Source organism: Symphalangus syndactylus, chromosome 20, assembly GCF_028878055.3.
Source record: "Symphalangus syndactylus isolate Jambi chromosome 20, NHGRI_mSymSyn1-v2.1_pri, whole genome shotgun sequence".
Lineage (NCBI taxonomy): Eukaryota > Metazoa > Chordata > Mammalia > Primates > Hylobatidae > Symphalangus > Symphalangus syndactylus.
The window spans coordinates 27195666-27216737 of record NC_072442.2 but is presented as its reverse complement, the minus strand read 5'-3'; the positions used below and the strand labels follow the sequence as shown (position 1 = coordinate 27216737).

Here is a 21072-nt window from a genome sequence, read left to right as displayed (position 1 = left end):
AACAAAATGAAAGACAGCGTTTTGTAGAGAATCTTGAATTTTAAAGGTTTACTTAAAATGTGTAATTAAAGTAGCGTGCTTTACTTATTTAGAATATTTAATTATCCATTTTATTTTACTAGAATATGAATGCCCAGAGGGCATTTGTTTGGTTCACAGATGTATCTATCCCTGGAATGTCGTTTGGGATGTATCTCTCCCTGGAATGTCGTTTGGCAAATAGTTGACACTCAAGAAACGTTTGTTGCTGAATGGATTACCTGACCTGCCCCAGCCTTCTTATAACTTTCCCAGTGTCAGTGGGGGAAAAATACTTAAAAATTGTTTTAGAATTACAAACCAGAGAGTAAATTGTTAATACCTTAGCTATAGGGGAGAGGTGGTTAGAGTGGAGTTAGAAAGTTAGAATATTTACTTAGCTTTTGTTTCTGTATCATTCTATTACCCAAGGACTGGCAGTGGAAGTGGAGAGTAGAATGATGGTTTGTAAGGCAGTGTTTCCTTAAACAGGATGCTAGATATCTCCAAAGAAATGAACATTTGTTGAGCAGGGGCTATAAAGCAGTCTTTATGCCAGATTATGTTTCATGTGTGTTATCTTAATTTTCATTAACAACTCTGGGAAATAGGTGGCATTAATCCCCATTTTACAAATGAGAGGAAAACTGAGGTTCAGTGAATTTAAAAGCAGTAACTTCTCCTGATTATGTTGTATTACTGGTGAGCAACAGATCTGGGAGACGGAATGTTCTTACCCAAATTTGTCTGTCTCCAAAGCCTGTGCCATTGCCATTACACCAAATGGCATTCTTCTCTGGTGTCTGGAAGGGTGCTAATTATAATTATATTAGTTTTTAGCTAGTTTCTTTTCATAGTCTATGCTAGTGTTTAATCAGTGTCCTTATTGGCAAAGTATCTTCTGATGAACAGATTTTGTGTTACAAGTGATTTTCATTGTTCTTCTCTGGGATAATACTACTCATCGTGCTTAAAATAATCTTTCAAATTAGACATGATAGGTTTACTTTTTTTTTAAGCATATAGAAAAATGTTACATATCAACTCCCTTTAGAATTTCTGTAGGTCAGTTAATTTCTTTTTTTTTTTTTTTTTTTTTTTTGAGACACAGTCTCGCTCTGTCGCCCAGGCTGGAGTGCAGTGGCGTAATCTCGGCTCACTGCAAGCTCCGCCTCCCGGGTTCACGCCATTCTCCTGCCTCAGCCTCTCCGAGTAGCTGGGACTACAGGCGCCCGCCACCATGCCCAGCTAATTTTTTCGTATTTTTAGTAGAGACGGGGTTTCACCGTGGTCTCGATCTCCTGACCTGGTGATCCGCCCGCCTCAGCCTCCCAAAGTGCTGGGATTACAAGCGTGAGCCACCGCGCCCGGCCTAGGTCAGTTAATTTCAACAACAGAAAGACAGAAGCAAGAAAATCCAATTTAGAATGGAAAAAGAAAAGTATTTAATCTCTACTGATAGTAATGGTTTAAGCTGTTATATAAGGGAAAGATGCTTAAATAGGACTTTAGCATTTTTTTTTGCCTTTAGGTTTTAGCTTTTACCATAAAAGGAATCCTTCAGTATTTCTATATAGATAAGTTTGACCAAATTGTAAATTGGTTCACTTAAAAGTAGAAGCATTAAAAAAAATGTTTCTTTTACAGGAGCAGCCTTGTCTCCATGTCAATTTATTTTTTTAATGGCCCAATCAGAAACATTGGGCCTTGGAAGAGCTGCTTCTACAGTGATGCAATGGAGGACTAGTCTTTGATATGGTGTATTGTTTTTCTCTTTAAGCAGCTCACTGAATCAGGTTGTTTTCTTTGTTTGTTTTTTCCCGAATCTTCTCACCTATGGCTTCTCTCTTGAAAATGTGAATTTAGTATATTGTGAAACTGGAGTGAAACACAAAATATCCTTTTAAAAATTAGACTTCCTATCTTAAAAATTCTCTTTGGACGGTAAATGTAAAAAGCATAAAAGTTATTAACCTAATATATATGAAATGAATATTTATATATACCAGCCATGTTTTCTGTGGAATTTACGTATTATGAAATACAAGTCATAGGCTGAACTATATGAAATTGTCATTTTTGTAGGTCAAAAAAATGGGTGAGGGCCAGGCACAGTGGCTCATGCCTCTAATCCCAGCATTTTGGGAGGCCTGGCAACATGGCGAGACCCCATCACTACCAAAAAGAAAAGGGTGAATATTGGCAAACTCAAAGCTCATATAGTTCAACCTAATACATGAATTTGGAATTCCCTAAGTAAGACATTTCCCGAAATATTAATTTATACTGTGTTATCCAGCTATTTTTTCAATGAAGGAAAACTCTTTTTTTTTTTTTTTTTTTTTTTTTTTTTGAGAAGGAGTCTCGCTCTTTAACCCAGGCTGGAGTGCAGTGGCGCGATCTCGAGAGGCTCACTGCAGGCTCCGCCCCCTGGGGTTCACTCCATTCTCCTGCCTCAGCCTCCCGCGTAGCTGGGACTACAGGCGCCCGCCACTTCGCCCGGCTAATTTTTTGTATTTTTAGTAGAGACGGGGTTTCACCGTGTTAGCCAGGATGGTCTCGATCATCTGACCTCGTGATCCACCCACCTCGGCCTCCCAAAGTGCTGGAATTACAGGCGTGAGCCACCACGCCCGGCAGGAAAACTCTTTAAAGTTAGTTTAGGTTAACCTGAATTGTTAAAGCTGTTTGAAATCTTAAATTGATAATACTTTCTTTCTATTTTCTTTTTTTGTTGTTGTTAGTCTCCTTATAACAGATAACAGCGATAGAGTTGTTTTCTAGGTCTCCAAGAAAGATATTGGAGTTTATTTCTAAAAGATTTTGTAGAATTTTTTTAATGCATGGTGTTTTGTGTCCTTTTTTAGTGATACGTGATTTGGTTGTATTTTCAAAGGTTTGTGCTTTCTGGAAATCTGCATGGTGGCTCAGTGGTAGCAAGCTATCCTTTTGATGATTCTCCAGAACATAAGGCCACTGGAATCTATAGCAAAACCTCAGATGATGAAGTATTTAAATACTTGGCAAAAGCTTATGCTTCAAACCACCCCATAATGAAAACTGGTGAGCCTCATTGTCCAGGAGATGAAGACGAGACTTTCAAAGATGGAATCACAAACGGTGCACATTGGTATGATGTGGAAGGTATGCAAAGCATTGAGTTTGCTACATTTTCCCCCTTGTTCGTTGAATTTTCTTATGTGTATTCTGAGCAAAAAAGAAGAAACTTTGTAGAAATCTAACTTTAAAAGATAATATTTCTTTTTATTTTGAAAATTTCAAACCTGCAGCAAAATTGAAGGACTACATGAAGAGCTATCTGTCCTTCATTTAAATTCACCACTGTTATCTTATCCCAGATGCCTTGCCTCTCCCTCTGTCACTTTTTTTTTTTTTTTATCTTTTTTTTTTTTATTAATTTTTTTTGCATACAAAAACAATAAACATTTTCCAAAAATACATACAAACAAAAAGATGCATATCAAACATATTAGGAAGGTTGCACATGGGAAGTTGGGGAATAGAAATGGGGGGTGGGAGTTAAAATAAATGAGAGAGAGACTTTATATGGATCAGTGATAATAACTCAATCCTCTATTTGACAAAGAAGAGGGAGAAGGAAGAGGAAGAAAAAGGAAGTGGGATAACGGATCAGAAAGGGAGGAAAATAGAAAAAATTAGAGTATGACTCCAGGGTAGACCTGTTTTGTTGTCACTGAGTTGGTTGGTTGGTCTGTCTGTTGTATTCTTCATGTTTCGCCAAGTTGGCCAGACTGGTCTTGAACTCCTAGCCCGAAGTGATCAACCCGCCTCGCCCCCCAGAGTGCCGGGACCACAGGCGTGAGCCACCACGTCCAGCCCCCACATTGCTTCTGGCCTCCGTGGCAGACCTCCCAGACGGAGCGGCCAGGCAGAGGAGCTCCTCACTTCTACCCAGACACGGGGCGGCCGGGCAGAGGAGCTCCTCACTTCCCAGACGGGGCGGGAAGGCAGAGACGCTCCTCACTTCTTCCCAGACGATAGGTGGCCGGGCAGAGGCGCTCCTCACTTCCCAGACGATGGGTGGCCGGGCAGAGGCGCTCCTCACTTCTTCCCGGACGGGGCGGCCGGGCAGAGGCACTCCTCACTTCCCAGACAATGGGTGGCCGGGCAGAGGCGCTCCTCACTTCCCAGATGGGGCAGCCGGGCAGAGGCGCTCCTCACTTTCCAGACGATGGGTGGCCGGGCAGAGGCGCTCCTCAGCTCCCAGACGATGGGTGGCCGGGCAGAGGCGCTCCTCACCTCCCAGACGATGGGCGGCTGGGCAGAGGCGCTCCTCACCTCCCAGACGATGGGTAGCCGGGCAGAGGCGCTCCTCACCTCCCAGACGGGGCGGCCGGGCAGAGGCGCTCCTCACTTCTTCCCGACGGGGCGGCCGGGCAGAGGCGCTCCTCACTTCTTCCCGGACGGGGCGGCCGGGCAGAGGCGCTCCTCACTTCTTCCCGGACGGGGCGGCCGGGCAGAGGCGCTCCTCACTTCTTCCCGGACGGGGCGGCCGGGCAGAGGCGCTCCTCACTTCTTCCCGGACGGGGCGGCCGGGCAGAGGCGCTCCTCACTTCTTCCCGGACGGGGGCAGAGGCGCTGCTCACTTCCCAGACGGGGCGGCCGGGCAGAGCCGCTCCTTACTTCCCAGACGGGGCGGCCGGGCAGAGGCGCTCCTCACTTCCCAGACGGTGGGTGGCCGGGCAGAGGCGCTCCTCACTTCCCAGACGATGGGTGGCCGGGCAGAGGCGCTCCTCACTTCTTCCCGGATGGGGCGGCCGGGTAGAGGCGCTCCTCACTTCTTCCCGGACGGGGCGGCCGGGCAGAGGCGCTCCTCACTTCTTCCCGGACGGGGCGCCCGGGCAGAGGCGCTCCTCACTTCTTCCCGGACGGGGCGGCCGGGCAGAGGCGCTCCTCACTTCTTCCCGGACGGGGCGGCCGGGCAGAGGCGCTCCTCACTTCTTCCCGGACTGGGCAGCCGGGCAGAGGCGCTCCTCACTTCTTCCTGGACGGGGCGCCCGGGCAGAGGCGCTCCTCACTTCTTCCCGGACGGGGGCAGAGGCGCTGCTCACTTCCCAGACGGGGCGGCCGGGCAGAGGCACTCCTCACTTCCCGGACGGGGCGGCCGGGCAGAGCCGCTCCTTACTTCCCAGACGATGGGTGGCCGGGCAGAGGCGCTCCTCACTTCTTCCCGGATGGGGCGGCCGGGTAGAGGCGCTCCTTACTTCTTCCCGGATGGGGCGCCCGGGCAGAGGCGCTCCTCATTTCTTCCCGGACGGGGTGGCCGGGCAGAGGCGCTCCTCACTTCCCAGACGGGGCGGCCGGGCAGAGGCGCTACTCACTTCTTCCCGGACGGGGCGGCCGGGCAGAGGCGCTCCTCACTTCTTCCCGGACGAGGCGGCCGGGCAGAGGCGCTCCTCATTTCTTCCGAGACGGGGCGGCCGGGCAGAGGCGCTCCTCACTTCTTCCCGGACGGGGCGGCCGGGCAGAGGCGCTCCTCACTTTCTCCCAGACGGGGCGGCCGGGCAGAGGCGCTCCTCACCTCCCGGACGGGGAGGCGGGGCAGAGGCGCTCCTCACTTCCCAGAAGATGGGTGGCCGGGCAGAGGCGCTCCTCACTTCCCAGACGGGGTGGCCGGGCAGAGGCGCTCCTCACTTCCCAGACGATGGGTGGCCGGGCAGAGGCGCTCCTCACTTCCCAGACGATGGGTGGCCGGGCAGAGGCGCTCCTCACTTCCCAGACGGGGCGGCCGGGCAGAGGCGCTCCTCACTTCCCAGACGATGGGTGGCCGGGCAGAGGCGCTCCTCACTTCCCAGACGGTGGGTGGCCGGGCAGAGGCGCTCCTCACCTCCCAGACGATGGGTGGCCGGGCAGAGGCGCTCCTCACTTCCCAGACGATGGGTGGCCGGGCAGAGGCGCTCCTCACCTCCCAGACGATGGGTAGCCGGGCAGAGGCGCTCCTCACCTCCCAGACAGGGCGGCCGGGCAGAGGCGCTCCTCACTTCTTCCCGGACGGGGCGGCCGGGCATAGGCGCTCCTCACTTCTTCCCGACGGGGCGGCCGGGCAGAGGCGCTCCTCACTTCTTCCCGGACGGGGCGGCCGGGCAGAGGCGCTCCTCACTTCTTCCCGGACGGGGTGGCCGGGCAGAGGCGCTCCTCACTTCTTCCCGGACGGGGCGGCCGGGCAGAGGCGCTCCTCACTTCTTCCCGGGCGGGGTGCCCGGGCAGAGGCGCTCCTCACTTCTTCCCGGGCGGGGCGGCCGGGCAGAGGCGCTCCTCACTTCTTCCCGGGCGGGGCGGCCGGGCAGAGGCGCTCCTCACTTCTTCCCGGGCGGGGCGGCCGGGCAGAGGCGCTCCTCACTTCTTCCCGGGCGGGGCGGCCGGGCAGAGGCGCTCCTCACTTCTTCCCGGACGGGGGCAGAGGCGCTGCTCACTTCCCAGACGGGGCGGCCGGGCAGAGGCACTCCTCGCTTCCCAGACGGTGGGTGGCCGGGCAGAGGCGCTCCTCACTTCCCAGACGATGGGTGGCCGGGCAGAGGCGCTCCTCACTTCTTCCCGGATGGGGCGGCCGGGTAGAGGCGCTCCTCACTTCTTCCCGGATGGGGCGCCCGGGCAGAGGCGCTCCTCATTTCTTCCCGGACGGGGCGGCCGGGCAGAGGTGCTCCTCACTTCCCAGACGGGGCGGCCGGGCAGAGGCGCTACTCACTTCTTCCCGGACGGGGCGGCCGGGCAGAGGCGCTCCTCACTTCTTCCCGGACGAGGCGGCCGGGCAGAGGCGCTCCTCACTTCTTCCCGGACGGGGCGGCCGGGCAGAGGCGCTCCTCACTTTCTCCCGGACGGGGCGGCCGGGCAGAGGCGCTCCTCACCTCCCGGACGGGGAGGCCGGGCAGAGGCGCTCCTCACTTCCCAGACGATGGGTGGCCGGGCAGAGGCGCTCCTCACTTCCCAGACGGGGCGGCCGGGCAGAGGCGCTCCTCACTTCCCAGACGGTGGGTGGCCGGGCAGAGGCGCTCCTCACTTCCCAGACGGTGGGTGGCCAGGCAGAGGCGCTCCTCACTTCCCAGACGGTGGGTGGCCGGGCAGAGGCGCTCCTCACTTCCCAGACGGGGCGGCCGGGCAGAGGCGCTCCTCACTTCCCAGACGGGGCGGCCGGGCAGAGGCGCTCCCCACCTCCCAGATGGGGCGGCGGCCGGGCAGGGGCTGCAATCCCAGCACCCTAGTAGGCCAAGGCAGGCGGCTGGGGGGCAGAGGCTGCCGCGAGGCCAGACCACGCCACCGCACTCCAGCCCGGGCAACACCGAGCACTGGGTGAGCGAGACTCCGTCTGTAGTCCCAGTACCTCGGGAGGCTGAGGCGGGCAGAGCACTCGGCGTCAGGAGCTGGCGACCAGCGTGGCCAAGATGGCGAACGCGTGCGTGCAGCGAAAGGAGAAAAGGCAGGGAGTGGTCGCGCCCGCCGGCAGTCCCAGGCAGTCCGCGGCGCGGGCGGCAGCAAGCCCAGTAGATTGTAGCCTGGGCCAGAGAGGGAAAGAGAAGAAAGAAAGAAAGAAAGGAAGGAAGGAAGGAAGGAAGGAAGGAAGGAAGGAACCCTCTGTCACTTTTTCACTCTCTCTACATGCACGTTTATGTGCATGCACACACACACACACACAATCACACAATCTTTTGCCAAACCATCCAAAAGCAGGTTGCAGATTTCACAACACTTTACCTATAAGTTCCTCAGCATGTATTTCCCAAGTACAGGGACATTTTCCTGTTTAACTGTATTCTGTTACCGTAACTGAGAAATCAACGATAATTTAATATTATCATACCACATGCCGTCCGTAATTCAGATTTCCCCCATTATGTCCAAAGTAGCCTTGGTAGCCCTTTTTTCTCCAGATCTAGGATCCAATCAAAGTTCAAGCATTGCATTTGGCTCTTGTAAAGAGACCATGCTAATAGTCCTATGGAAAAATTCCATAATCTAGATTGTCACTTTCTTCATGGTAAGATTAGGTCAGATTTCCCAGCAAGACTATTATATAGATCATGTTGCACATCATATCAGGAGACCCATAACGTCAAGCTGCAAGTGGCCAAGTTGGACAGCTTGGTTAACATGATGACCACCAGCAACCAGGTCTCTCCATTTAATTTTAAAATACATATATTTTTTAAGAGATAGGGTCTCACTCTGTTACCCAGGCTGCAGTGCAGTACTACAATCATAGCTCACTGTAATCACAAGCTCCTGGGCTCAAGCAATACTCCTGCCTCAATCTCCTGAGTAGCTGGAACTATAGATGTGTGCCACCATGCTAGCTAATTTTTAATTTTTTTGTAGAGATGGGGTATCGCTGTGTTGGCAAGGCTGATCTCAAACTCCTGACCTCAAGTGATCCTCCTACCTCAACCTTCCAAAGTGCTGGGATTATAGATGTGAGCCACTTCACCCAGCCCAGATCTCTCCATTTTACATAAAGGCACATTTTCCTTTGGTATTTTAATCTGTGAGGTGATCATGGAATGCTGTTTTTTTATTTTTATTGTGGTAAAACATATATATATAAAAAACATGAAATTTGACAGTTTAACTGTTTTAACATTTTTAAGTGTAGAGCTCAGTGGTACTAATTTTCACAATGTTGTGCAACCATCACCACTATTTCAAAAACTTGTTCATCATCCCAAACAGAAACTCTGTAAGCATTAAATAATAGTTCCCACTTCCATCTCTATCCCTTACCCCCAGCCATTGGTAACCTCTAATCTACTTTCTATCTCTGTGAATTTGCCCATTTTAGATACTTCATATAACTGGAGTTATACAATATTCTTCCTTTTGCATCTGGCTAATTTTTCTTAACATAATATTCTTAAGGGTGATCCATTTTGTAGCAGGTATCAGAACTTTATTTTTTATGGCTGAATAATATTCCTTGAATGTATATGTTAGTAGTACATTTTGTTTATCCATCTATTGATGAGCACTGGGTTGTTTCCACCTTGGCTACTGGGAATAATGCGTAATGAACGTTGGTGTTCAGGTATTTGTATGAGTCCTTATTTTCAATTCGTCTGGATATATACCCAGGAGTAGAATTGCCGGGTCAAATAGTAATTCTATGTTTAGCTTTGACAGACATCTTCCATAGTAGATATACCATTTACATTCCCACCAGCAATATATAAGGGTTCCAATTTCTTATGAAATGTTATTTTTTAAAGAATTGTTTTTTTTTTTCAGATGGAATTTCACTCTTGTTGCTCAGGCTGGAGTACAGTGGCATGATCTTGGCTCACTGTAACCTCCGCCTCCTGGCTTCAAGTGATTCTCCAGCCTCAGCCTCCCAAGTAGCTGGGATTACAGGTGCCTGCCACCATGCCCAGCTAATTTTTTTGTATTTTTAGTAGAGATAGGGTTTCATCATGTTGGCCAGGCTGGTCTCGAACTGCTGACCTCGAGTGATCCACCCACCTCAGCCTCCCAAAGTGCTGGAATTATGTATGAGCCACCGTGCCTGGCAAGAATTGTTAATACAGGCTTGAACTGTTTATCTTTTCTCTTTAAATGCTATGAAAACAGCTATTACTCTTTTTAAACTTTAGGTATGCTTTGAATAATAACGTTTTTGTTTTTATGCACAGATGTAGATGTAGAGGGAACTTAGAAGGAATAAGTCAACCAATGGAAATGTCATCAGTGTATATTTTTTCTTTTCTAGGAGTCTGCCTGTGATGAAATGCCTTAGGTCTTCCTTACCTGTTTATTGGCAGTCACATTATAAAGTGTCTTATGACATGTCTCTTAATGTGTATTTAAACCTTTGAATTACTCTTTTACTTTTTATATCAAGCCATATGTACCCAAAATGGGTCATAAGTTTGAGAACTTAATACTTTTGTTATGGGATCTTTGGGGTGTTGCTTTTCTGGCTGGAAACCTCTGTGCCTGGTGGTGCCTTTGCCCAAGTTCTTGTCCTGTATCCAGGAAGAATGAGGTATGCAGACAAGTGGAGGGTGAGCAAGACAAAGAGGAGCTTTATTGAGCTCAGAGGAGACTGGCAGTGGGCATCTCCTCTCTAGGCAGGTCACCCAGTCAAGTGTTCAGCCCTCAGCACAAAGGAGGCCCTGGAGTGGGTGGCTCCTCTCTACAGGCAGGTCATCCTGATGAGTGTTCAGCTTTCAGCAGACAGGAGCTACCCTCTGGTTGTCCCATCATCTCTCCGTCCTCTGCCTTGCTCTGGCTGAGCCTAGGGCTTTTATGGACCTCAGAGGGGAGGAAGTGTATACCGATTGGTTCATGGGCCCCACGGGCAGCCTTGAAAAGGCACCACAAGTCCCCACTCCAGTCTATGGGACTGGCAGCCTGGCCCCCAGCCTTCAGGCCCTCCCTGGCCTGAAGGTGGGGCCTCACCAGGCACCCCCTCCCTTATACCCAGGAGCTGGTCTGCCTCTCGCTGCTTTCAATGGCACCCCGGCTGCTCGTGCTAAGGGGCACCTGCAAGCCAGTGCTGAGTTGCCCTCAGTCCCCAACCTTGGTTCCCTCTTCCACACTTGTCAGTGCCCAGTCCAGTGGGGGCCCAGGCAACAGGGCCCAAGCACGTGCATATCCCTCCGGGCTGTGACAGTGCGCCACCTCAGCTGCAACCCCAATCCCAGATAGGAGCAGACGCAAGAATGGGGAGAGGCCAGGCAGCAGGAGCAGGCATCTCCAAGCCTGCAAGGGTAAGGGGGGCCTAGGAGGTCGGGGGACGCAGCTGCTGCTAGCTGCCAGCTCCGAGCTCCTGCCGACTCAGTGGAGCATGCAGCCCCAGCCGTGCCCCCTGGGAGCCTGTGGGGGGTTGCTCCTAATCCTCGCTGGGGCAGTGTCTGGGCCAGGGGTGACATTGCCACAAGCTTCCCTGTTGCCCTGGGGCTAAGAAGTGGCCCGGAGCTGATTGCCGGCCTGGGGCCTGGCTGTCAGGAGTGTCAGGCTGGGAGGTCACCCCACGTGGGGCGGACACCGGGAACTTGGCCCCAGGTGGCCCGCGCAGAGCCTCCTCCCGAGCCCAGGAACCCGGGACCCTCAGTGGGGTGGGCGCAGTGGCTGCACTTCTGGCCAGGTCCCCAAAGCTGGAGCCGCTCCTGCCTTCCGCCCCGCCCCCGAAGCACGGCCCCAGCTCCGCATAGGGGTTCCTCTCTGCTTGACTACATTACTCCCCCGCCGTGCTGCTCTGGGCCTGACCCCTTTACGGCAGCCCCCAGGTCAGCGGGCTGTGGGTTGTGGCAGCGGGCTGTAGGGGGTGGCTGCAGAAGGGGTGGCTGTCCGCCTCCTTCCCGCACCCTCCGGCCTGCTGCTGCTATCACTTTCTAGAATTTTCTGATCCTCCTATAGTTTCTACCAGTGTTTCTTTTGTATCAGAAGCATTCAAACAGAGGTTTGACATACTATTTAGAAGTCAAACCTTCTCCCCATAACAATTAGAGGTGATTTGAAAATCATTAAAAAAATTTTTATAGATAATGGACTTAATATGTAATTTTTACATTTCAGTCCTTAGTAAATATATTTAATAAAACCTAACTTTGAACTGGTGGTTTTGTAATCTAGTCAAGTTGCTTCATTAATTTGAGATGATGTTACTTAAAATAATGGGGTAAATACTTAACTTTGCCTTTTTGGAAAAAGTTGTAAAAGGTTAGAAAGTAATTTCTAACTGACAATTAATTGAGGAAGGTAAATGTATCTCATACTACTTAGAAAATAAATATCCTGCCTCTACAAAACGTAGGTGTACTTTGGTATTAAGGCCAGAGATTATTTGGTGAAGCTAGTTATCATCAGATTTTTCTGATTATTCAAACATCTGAAGAAGCTACATTATACTGCTGTCATTTTTATTTTTATGAGCGTCAACTTTTCTCTTGTTTCAGCTGAATGTCAGATATGTCTTATTTCTACAATAACTGGCTTATTTCTCTTCGTACCTCAGCAAATATTGAGCAGTTTCCCCTTGAAGAGGAGGCTGTGATGGTTTTAGTTTCAACAGGGTGAATTCATTGTGTTTAGTGAGTAAGATGTTGTGAAACCTTGTGACTAGGCACATATTCAAAAAACCCGGATGTCCTGGAGTAATTTTTTTTTTTTTTTGAGACAGAGTCTTGCTCTGTTGCCCAGGCTGGAGTGCAGGCATGATCTCAGCTCACTGCAACCTCTGCCTCCTGGGTTCAAATGATTCTCGTGCCTCAGCCTCTTGAGCAGCTGGGATTGCAGGTGTGTGCCACCATGCCGGCTAATTTTTTGCGTTTGTAGTAGAGACGGGGTTTTACCATGTTGACCAGGCTGGTCTTGAATTCCTGGCCTCAAGTGATCCACCCGCCTTGGCCTCCCAAAGTGCTGGGATTATAAACGGGAGCCACATGCTCAGCCGAGTAATTTTACTGATGTTCTATGTGATATATTTAGGAATTCTAGCTTAAAGAAGTATAGACCTTTAGAGCTGAAAGTGAATATATTGATTTAGTTCAACCCTTTTGTTTTAGAGAAAATCAAAGCCTGAGAGAGGAACTAACTTGTGCAATATAATGTATTCATATAGCAAATATTTACTGAGTTCCTGCTGTGCCACATACACTGTGTTAGGTGATGTACTGGTATACAGTGAGAGCAAAACAGAAACAACTCCTGCTCTGAGGAATCAGACAGTATATTAGTAGTGTGGAATGTGGGGTGGTTTGGGCCCTAGTGCCTTTGCCTTCATTGCCAGGGCTGGCCCAGCATATCTAGCTGCCTGTGTGGGTGAGCCTTGCTTCACTCAGCATGTCTCACAAACCTCCTCAGGATGCATTTGGGAAATGGCTATCCTAATAAGGCTGATGAATGGCCACATCCCCTTCCAAAGCCTCGTTATTATGAGACCTACTCTGGACTTGTTCATGGAGCAAGATGCCTTTTCTTTTTTTTGAGATGGAGTTTCGCTCTTGTTGCCCAGGGTGGAGTGCAATGGCGCAGTCTCGGCTCACTGCAACCTCTGCCTCCTGGGTTCAAGCGATTCTAGTGCCTCAGCCTTCCGAGTAGCTGAGGTTACAGGCATGTACCACCACGCCCGGCTAATTTTTGTATTTTTAGTAGAAACAGGGTTATACCATGTTGGTCAAGCTGGTCTTGAATTCCAGACCTCAAGTGATCCACCTGCCTCGCCCTCCCAAAGTGCTGGGATTACAGGCCTGAGCTACCGCGGCTGGCTGCCTTTTTTTTTTTTTTTTTAAATCACAGTGCGCTGATTTGTATGCCATTTGCCTACTGTTCTTTCTTCACAGTTTTGAAGACATTGTAAAAATCATATGATGTTTTAGTATGTTTATTCCAAAGCAGATTTAATAAAAACTGTAGTTTTAGGTCAACTTTTAAGCCATGGCGTGTGCTTGTAGTCGCAGATACTTGGGAGGCCAAGGCGGGAGGATCTTGAGTTCAAGCCCAGCCTGGGCAAAATAATGAGACCCTGTCTCCAAGAAAACAAACAGACAAAAAAGAATTGCCTTCTTTCAAATTATACGATTTAAGAAAGGGCAGGCAACTTATAATTGAAATTATTTGATCAAAGATCATAGTTTTATGTAACTTTTAGAAGTTTTCTTGGGCAGAACATTGTTGTATTTTATTTTCTTGCAGATAAAAGAACAGTAGAAGGCAGTGCAGTGTAGTGGCAAAGAGAGAGCTTTGGAATCGTTGCCTTAGGGTAGAATCACAACTCTGCCTTGACTAGCTGTGCGCGTGTGTGTGTGTGTGTGTGTGTGTGTGATGTGGGTGAGAGACAGAAATAATCTTGGACAAGTTAATGAATTTCTCTAAGCCTCAATTCCCACTTATATAAAATTAAGATAAATACTATCTACTCACAAGATTGGGAGGCTCAAGTGAGAATGTGTGTAAAGCACTGTAGCCTAGCATCTGGTGCCATGGCTACTTATCTCTACTAGAGTTTAAACTTACTCTTGAAGGTAGGGACTTTGTTTTATTCCGTTTTCTATTTCTAACACACACAACCATGCCTGGTATATATAAGGTAAATAATAGTCTTTTTGGAATAAATGAATTTTTGTCATCCGAAACATAAATACATAGTTATTTGATCTTTGGATAATCTTTTTTTATTTTATTTTATTTTTGGAGACAAAGTCTTACTTTGTCACCCAGGCTGGAGTGAAGTGGTGCAATCTCGGCTCACTGCAGCCTCTGCCTCCCAGATTCCAGCGATTCTTCTGCCTCAGCCTCCCAGTTAGCTGGGATTACAGGCATGCACCACTACGCCTGGCTAATTGTTGTATTTTTAGTAGAGACGGGTTTTCACCATATTGACCAGGCTGGTCTCGAACTCCTGACCTCAAGTGATCTGCTCGCCTCGGCCTCCCAAAGTGCTAGGATTACAGGCATGAGCCACTGCACCCGGCCTAAAATCTTAGATCTTTAGTTAATCTTATAACAATTTATAAAAATATTCTTCCTAGTTTTGCTCCTACTCTGAGTAAATAAGCTTGCCTTACTGGTAGATCCTAGATCAGTATTATTTGAACTTTTTTTCTTACTTGTAACCTATAATATGAAATACCTTTTAGTTGTGTATGTACATTTCATATATATGTGTGTAAATAAAAAAAATTTCATGGAACAATACTTTTACTATACATTCTGGTATTTTTTTTTTAGTTTGTTCTATATCATTCTTTAAAAAATATGTCTGAACCCACTAATATATCTCTCACAACCCACTAATGGATGATGACCTGCAGTTTGAAAAAACACTATTCTTGATCACCCTGTGGTAGAATTCATTTATTTTCAAATTCTAAGTAGGAACAAAACACCTTACGAGTTGTGTGTGATAACTTATTACTTGGGTTTTTCCTCCCAACTTGTTTATATGTTTCAGTTATTTCCAGTGAGGACTGGGCCACAGTATTTATCTCAGATGTTCTACTTTTAGATTGCCTTCCCTAAAATACGAATGAGTGTTGAGTTAGGAAATTGGTCAGAAATGTAGTTGTCAGGCCTACGTATTGCTCATGTGAGTTTATGGATTCTATGATTAGTTAGGACAGCTGCCATAAAGCTTTATATTTGTCTTCTTAAGCCACTATAAACTTGAGGCTGAGCCTTTTCAAACTAGTAATTATGATTGTTTTCTCCTCTGGAAGAAGAAGAAACTGTTCTTTGGATTTATCAAACTTTCTTCCCTCTTCTTTTATACAATGGACAGAGTTATGAAATGTGGCCAGAAAGCATATAATGTAACCAATTCAGTTGTTTTTTTTTTGTTTTTTTTTTTTTTTTTTTTTTTTTTTTGAGACAGAGTCTCGCTCTGTCGCCCGGGCTGGAGTGCAGTGGCACGATCTCGGCTCACTGCAAGCTCCGCCTCCCGGGTTCACGCCATTCTCCTGCCTCAGCCTCTCTGAGTAGCTGGGACTACAGGCGCCCGCCACCACGCCCGGCTAATTTTTTTTTTGTATTTTTAGTAGAGATGGGGTTTCACCATGGTCTTGATCTCCTGACCTCGTGATCCGCCCGCCTCGGCCTCCCAAAGTGCTGGGATTACAAGCGTGAGCCACCGCGCCCGGCCACCAATTCAGTTTTTTGTGTGAATATCAACTCCTTTTATCATGCAGACAATTATTCTTTCCCCAAACTGGAGGTCAGACTGAGCAGTAGCAGTGTGCTTTAAATAGTGAAGTATGTTTGGCTGGAAGTAGATTGTTGATGGAAAAGGAAGAGCATGGGGAAAATAATTACCCACCTATTTTCAACAATGCTGTTGAAAGTTTAGATTTGGTCTAGAAATGGACCAGAAAGCTTATTTTTGAGGAGTATTTTCTGTGTCATTAAATAGGATATTATGAATTAACCCATGTAACACCAGAAAATTGTAATCTAAAACAAAAAGGAATAAGATGAACAGTATATAACTGTAAAAATACAATATCTGATATTAAGAAACAGACAAATCCATAAATATAGTAGGAAGTTTAAAATAGGCCTCTTTCAGAACTGATAGGTCATAAAGATCATAACTGTTAGATCACAAAAATGTGAGTAAGGATACAGTGGATTTGAATAACATGAATAAACCAATCTGACCTAATGAACATCTACAGAATACTGTCCTTATATCTAATTTTCCTGCAGAGTCTGTTTACTAATTTGAGGTGTGGATGGCTAAGAAACCAGCTGTCACACTTAGGGAAGATGCATCTGGTTCTGTTAGAGCTTGTGTTACTTTGTTTTTAAGATTATATATTAAAAACTAAACAACAAAGATACACAGGTAAAATAGGCCCAGGAGCAGTGGAGCACACTTGTAATCCCAGCACTTTGGGAGACTGAAGTAGGAGGATTGCTTGAGGCCAGGAATTTAAGACCAGCTTGGGCAACATGGTGAGACCTCATCTCTAAAAAAATACAAAAATTAGTGGGGCATGGTAGTACACCCCTGTAGTCCCAGCTACTTGAGAGGCTGAGGCAGCAGTATAGTTTGAGCTCAGGAATGTGAGGCTGCAGTGAACTATGATTGTGCCACTGCACTCCAGCCGTGTTTTTTTTTTTTTGACAGGGCAAGACCCGTGTCAAAAAAAAAAAAAAAAAAAAGCTTATAATACAGGGTTCATAGGATCAAGTCTAATACTTCTTAGCATGGGAGCGAAGATCCCACAGTCTGACTCAAGCCTATAAGTTTAGCCTCAGCTCCTACCTCTCCTCTGCCACCGGACTACTTGTCCTTCCCAAATGTGAACCTTCACATGTTAGGCTATTCTCTGTCTGAAATGCTTTTCACCAGTTTAGCTGTAACCTCTTCTGAAACCTCTCCTGTAATAACTGTCACTATCCTGCCTTCGAGAGCTTTTTGTTTGTACAGCACCATCAGTATAATACTTATCCACTTATGTCGTTAATAGTTTTTTTGTTTCCTGTTAGTGTATGAATTCTTTGATGATAAGGACAGTGTAGTGCTATTCGTTTTGGAGTCATCTTTGTGGAAAATGTATTGGCAGGAAAGAGTCCTAGAGGAGGGAAAACTAGAGAGGTGTTTACAGTCATCTGGAATGAGGTCTCTTTGGAGATAAGGTCTGTACCTAGAGGGCATGTAGGGGAATGAAAAGGGAGTATAAGATACATATATAAGAAATTATGCAAGAAGAACTGCAGAATTGACCATCGTTTAAATGGCAGAACAGAATTTCAAAGAGAGGATGTCAAAGATATGACTTTGAGGATTTTGAGCTTGGATTAGAAAAAATGGGAGTGGGAAAAACTAATTGGATGGTGGGGATTGGGAGACAGTGAGTGAGCGAGCGTGTGTGTGTGTGTGTGTGTGTGTGTGTTCAGGTGAAAGAGGAGTGAAAACTGGAAATATTAATAGTACTTGATGTACTAGTCACAAGTACCCAATGGGCAGTTAGGAAATAGGTTCTAGAGCTTGGGAGAGAGGTCAAGATGAGAAAGAGATTTAGGAGTTTTGAGACATTTGGAAAGCATATGGCAGTGTACATGATTTTGAAAATTGAATTGATAGTGTTTTCTGGCATAATTTAATTGCGTGGAGCTGGAAGTTCAACCAGAACATATATATAAATGAACAGATGGGTGCTTTTTTTTTTTTTTTTTTGCCTCCAAAGTGAATGCATTTCATACTGGGATGTTTTCCTTAAGGAATGCCAACAATTCAGACATTAATCCTCAGCCTGATCATATTTTAAAGGTACAGTTGATAATCAAATGTGCATTAGTAAAGTGCTTTTGGTCTTACCTGATCTTGCACATTAAAGAGCTGGTTGAGGCTTTTTCTTCCCTTTATTTTCTCTTTCAAAATCTGAGTGCTGCCTAATTTAAAAGGAAAGCAAAAAGGTAAAACAATACTCCAAAACAGAATATTTGCTTGGAGTCACGAGTTGGCTTTAGTAAATTGAAGCATAATCTAGTATAAAGACTGACCTTTAGGAGCAGTGCGGTTGTGTACTTTGTAACATGATAATAGGCCTAAATGAAGAGAACCTAACACTCCTTTAGGATTTGGCCCCCGGTCTTTAGATCTAATGTGTATAAATTGGATGTACGTTTTTCTTTTCCTTTTTTCTTGTTTAACTCAGGTGGTAGAGAATGGGAGAGTACATTAAAAAAAAAAAAAAAGGAAAATACAGTTCAAAGAGCTATGTGGGAGACAGTGTTAACCAAGTTAGACAAAAATGAAAACAGATGCAGGACTGTGTAATTTAGTTTAACTCTGTAGAATCATGTCATTAGCAAATATATATTCAGTGGGAGTGGTGAAGGAAATAGATTTTCACAAGATAGGTTGCTAAGAATACAAAGACCAGGTTCAGTTAATTAAGATTTTTTTTTTTTTTTTTTTTTTTGAGACGGAGTCTCGCTCTGTCACCCAGTCTGGAGTGCAGTGGCGCAATCTCGGCTCACTGCAAGCTCCGCCTCCCGGGTTCACGCCATTCTCCTGCCTCAGCCTCTCCGAGTAGCTGGGACTACAGGCGCCTGCCACCACACCCGGCTAATTTTTTGTATTTTTAGTAGAGACGGGGTTTCACCATGGTCTCGATCTCCTGACCTCGTGATCTGCCCACCTCGGCCTCCCAAAGTGCTGGGATTACAAGCGTGAGCCACCGCGCCCAGCCTCAGTTGGTTAAGATTTGATCAATGTGAACTTCAATTTAAAAATTAGGAATTTGGGGAATTTTTTTTAAGAGCAACCTCTGATTTTTCCATTCATTTCGCCCACATTTTCCACCTAAAAATTTTTATGAACATTATGCTCATTAGCTTTTAAAAATATCTCAGAACGTACAAAATTATCACTTAATAACTCATTACCTATAAAAATTGTTCAGGAAATTCAAAGTCGTGAGAGAATTTCTCACTATCCTTCAAAGTAGTTTTAATAAAGTAGTATCATTAAGCTCCAAATTGAAATATAGGGTAGAAATTGTCTGTCTATATTCCTAGACTTTAAAATGCTTTTCCTATTTAAAAAAACGCATTGTAGTTTTCTTGTAAAAGATTAATAGGGTTCTTGTGTAATGCAGTTTGACACTTTATAGTTGGCCTGCAGAGGCGAGTAAAAAAACAAAACAAACTTGCTGTTTCTTTTTTTTTTATTTTTTTTGAGACAGAGTCTCGCTCTGTTGCCCAGGCTGGAGTGCAGTGGCACAATCTCGGCTCACTGCAAGCTCCGCCTTCCGGGTTCACGCCATTCTCCTGCCTCAGCCTCTCCGAGTAGCTGGGACTACAGGCGCCTGCCACCACGCCCAGCTAATTTTTTTTTGTATTTTTAGTAGAGACGGGGTTTCATCGTGGCTTCGATCTCCTGACCTCGTGATCTGCCCGCCTCGGCCTCCCAAAGTGCTGGGATTACAAGCGTGAGCCACCGCGCCCGGCCCAAACTTGCTGTTTCTTAACACTGAAGCATTGACTATATTTTTTCTATTGGCTTTCTGTTTGAGACAGAAGAGTGAATCTTTAGTATCTTTGAATGAAGGATTGAATTTATTAATCTCCCCTGCCCTTAAAAGCTAGATCTTTCTGTGGTGAAAAGAGTGATAAGAGACTTGTTTCCTAATCAAGATGGATTGAGTATCTTAAAACGTATGAAGATTTGTTGTGCTACAAATCAATTGAAAGCGTTTAATGGATATGAGTAGATCACTTGATCAGAAGATTTAGCTACCCATAACAATTAGCATTGGTATTGATCACAATTTGCAGTATTACTAGACAGATTCCTAATGGTTACACTTTGAGTCTTGTTCTTTGATACTGGTAAATGAATGGTAGGTTTCTTTTTTTCATTTCCTTTCCTTTCCTTTCATTTCCTCTTCCTTTCTTCCTTTCTTTCCTTCTTTCCTTCCTCTCTTTCTCTCTCTCTCTCTCCTTTCTCTCTCTTAATTTTTAGATCTCAATTTTCATACGTATTATTTCCTAAAATTAATCTGCCTGAGAAAGATACTTGCTGTGGAGGTTCTATCTCATATTCTCTTCTCCCAATTGACCGAAGACAGGCATACTTTTCTACCCATCTGAATCACATTGTGGTGTATTGCCTTGGAGTTTTACAAACTTCCAGGGCACTAAAACAAAAGGGACAGTTTGGTGATTACGTTAATAGTTAAACCGTACCATAAAAGCATCACCCCCAATTTTTCTTTGAAAGATATATTTTCAGTAATTATTTCTTATATTTACTATTTTATTATTTAACAAAATTTGTAAAAAAACTATGCCTTTTTGATAAATTATGTGCTAGTGACTATTGTAATAATTCAATTTAGAGGACACAATGCTTACAGCATTACAGTCATTGGAAATTAAGAAAAATTTAGATGCACATGCATATTATGGATTGAAGAATTGTAGAATGATTGGCGAAAGACTTTCAAGCATGCAGGTATATCACATTCAAATAGCATTCTGTGGAGGAAGTAGAATGAAAAAAAAGTTCAAAGAGAAAAAGGGAAGATGTGGCTGGGTATGGTGGCTCAGGCCTGTAATCCCGGCACTTTGAGGGGCCGATGCAGAAGGATTAGTTGAGCTGAGGACTTCAAGACCAGCCTGAGCAACATAGTGAGATATGTCTCTACAAAAAGTAAAAATAAAAAAATTAGCCGGGCATGGTGGTGCACATCTGTAGTCCAGTCTACTCAGGAGGCTGAGGTGGGAGGATCAGTTGAGCCTGGAGGGAAGGCTGCAGTGAGCTGTGACTGCGCCATTGCACTGCAGCCTGGGTGACAGAGCAAGACTCCTGTCTCAAAAAAAAAAAAAAAAAAAAAAAGAAGATATAAAATTCCTTAAAGAGGCATGTTCAGGCAGCTTTTAAATAGATATTTCTAGAAATCAAATCTTTGGCATTTTTATTTGGATATATTTAAAATAATAATATGAAAGTTTTATTTAAAAAAAACTGGGCATGGTGCAGTGGTTCACACAGTATAATTCCAGCCCTTTTAAGAGGCCAAGGTGGGAGGACTGCTTGTGCCCAGGAGTTCGAGACCAGCCTGGGCAAAATAGTGA

General features: G+C 46.2%; 1 protein-coding gene across 4 annotated transcripts in view; it reads left to right on the top strand.

Annotated features, from left to right (window-relative positions):
* CPD (carboxypeptidase D) overlaps nucleotides 1-21072 on the top strand; it is a 135449-nt gene that overhangs the window by 46915 nt on the left and 67462 nt on the right. For all 4 annotated transcript variants that reach the window (XM_063628651.1, XM_063628650.1, XM_063628649.1 and 1 more), the window contains one exon: nucleotides 2915-3162. In XM_063628651.1, coding sequence (XP_063484721.1) covers nucleotides 2915-3162 — 248 coding nt within the window. The remainder of the gene's footprint in view (nucleotides 1-2914; nucleotides 3163-21072) is intronic.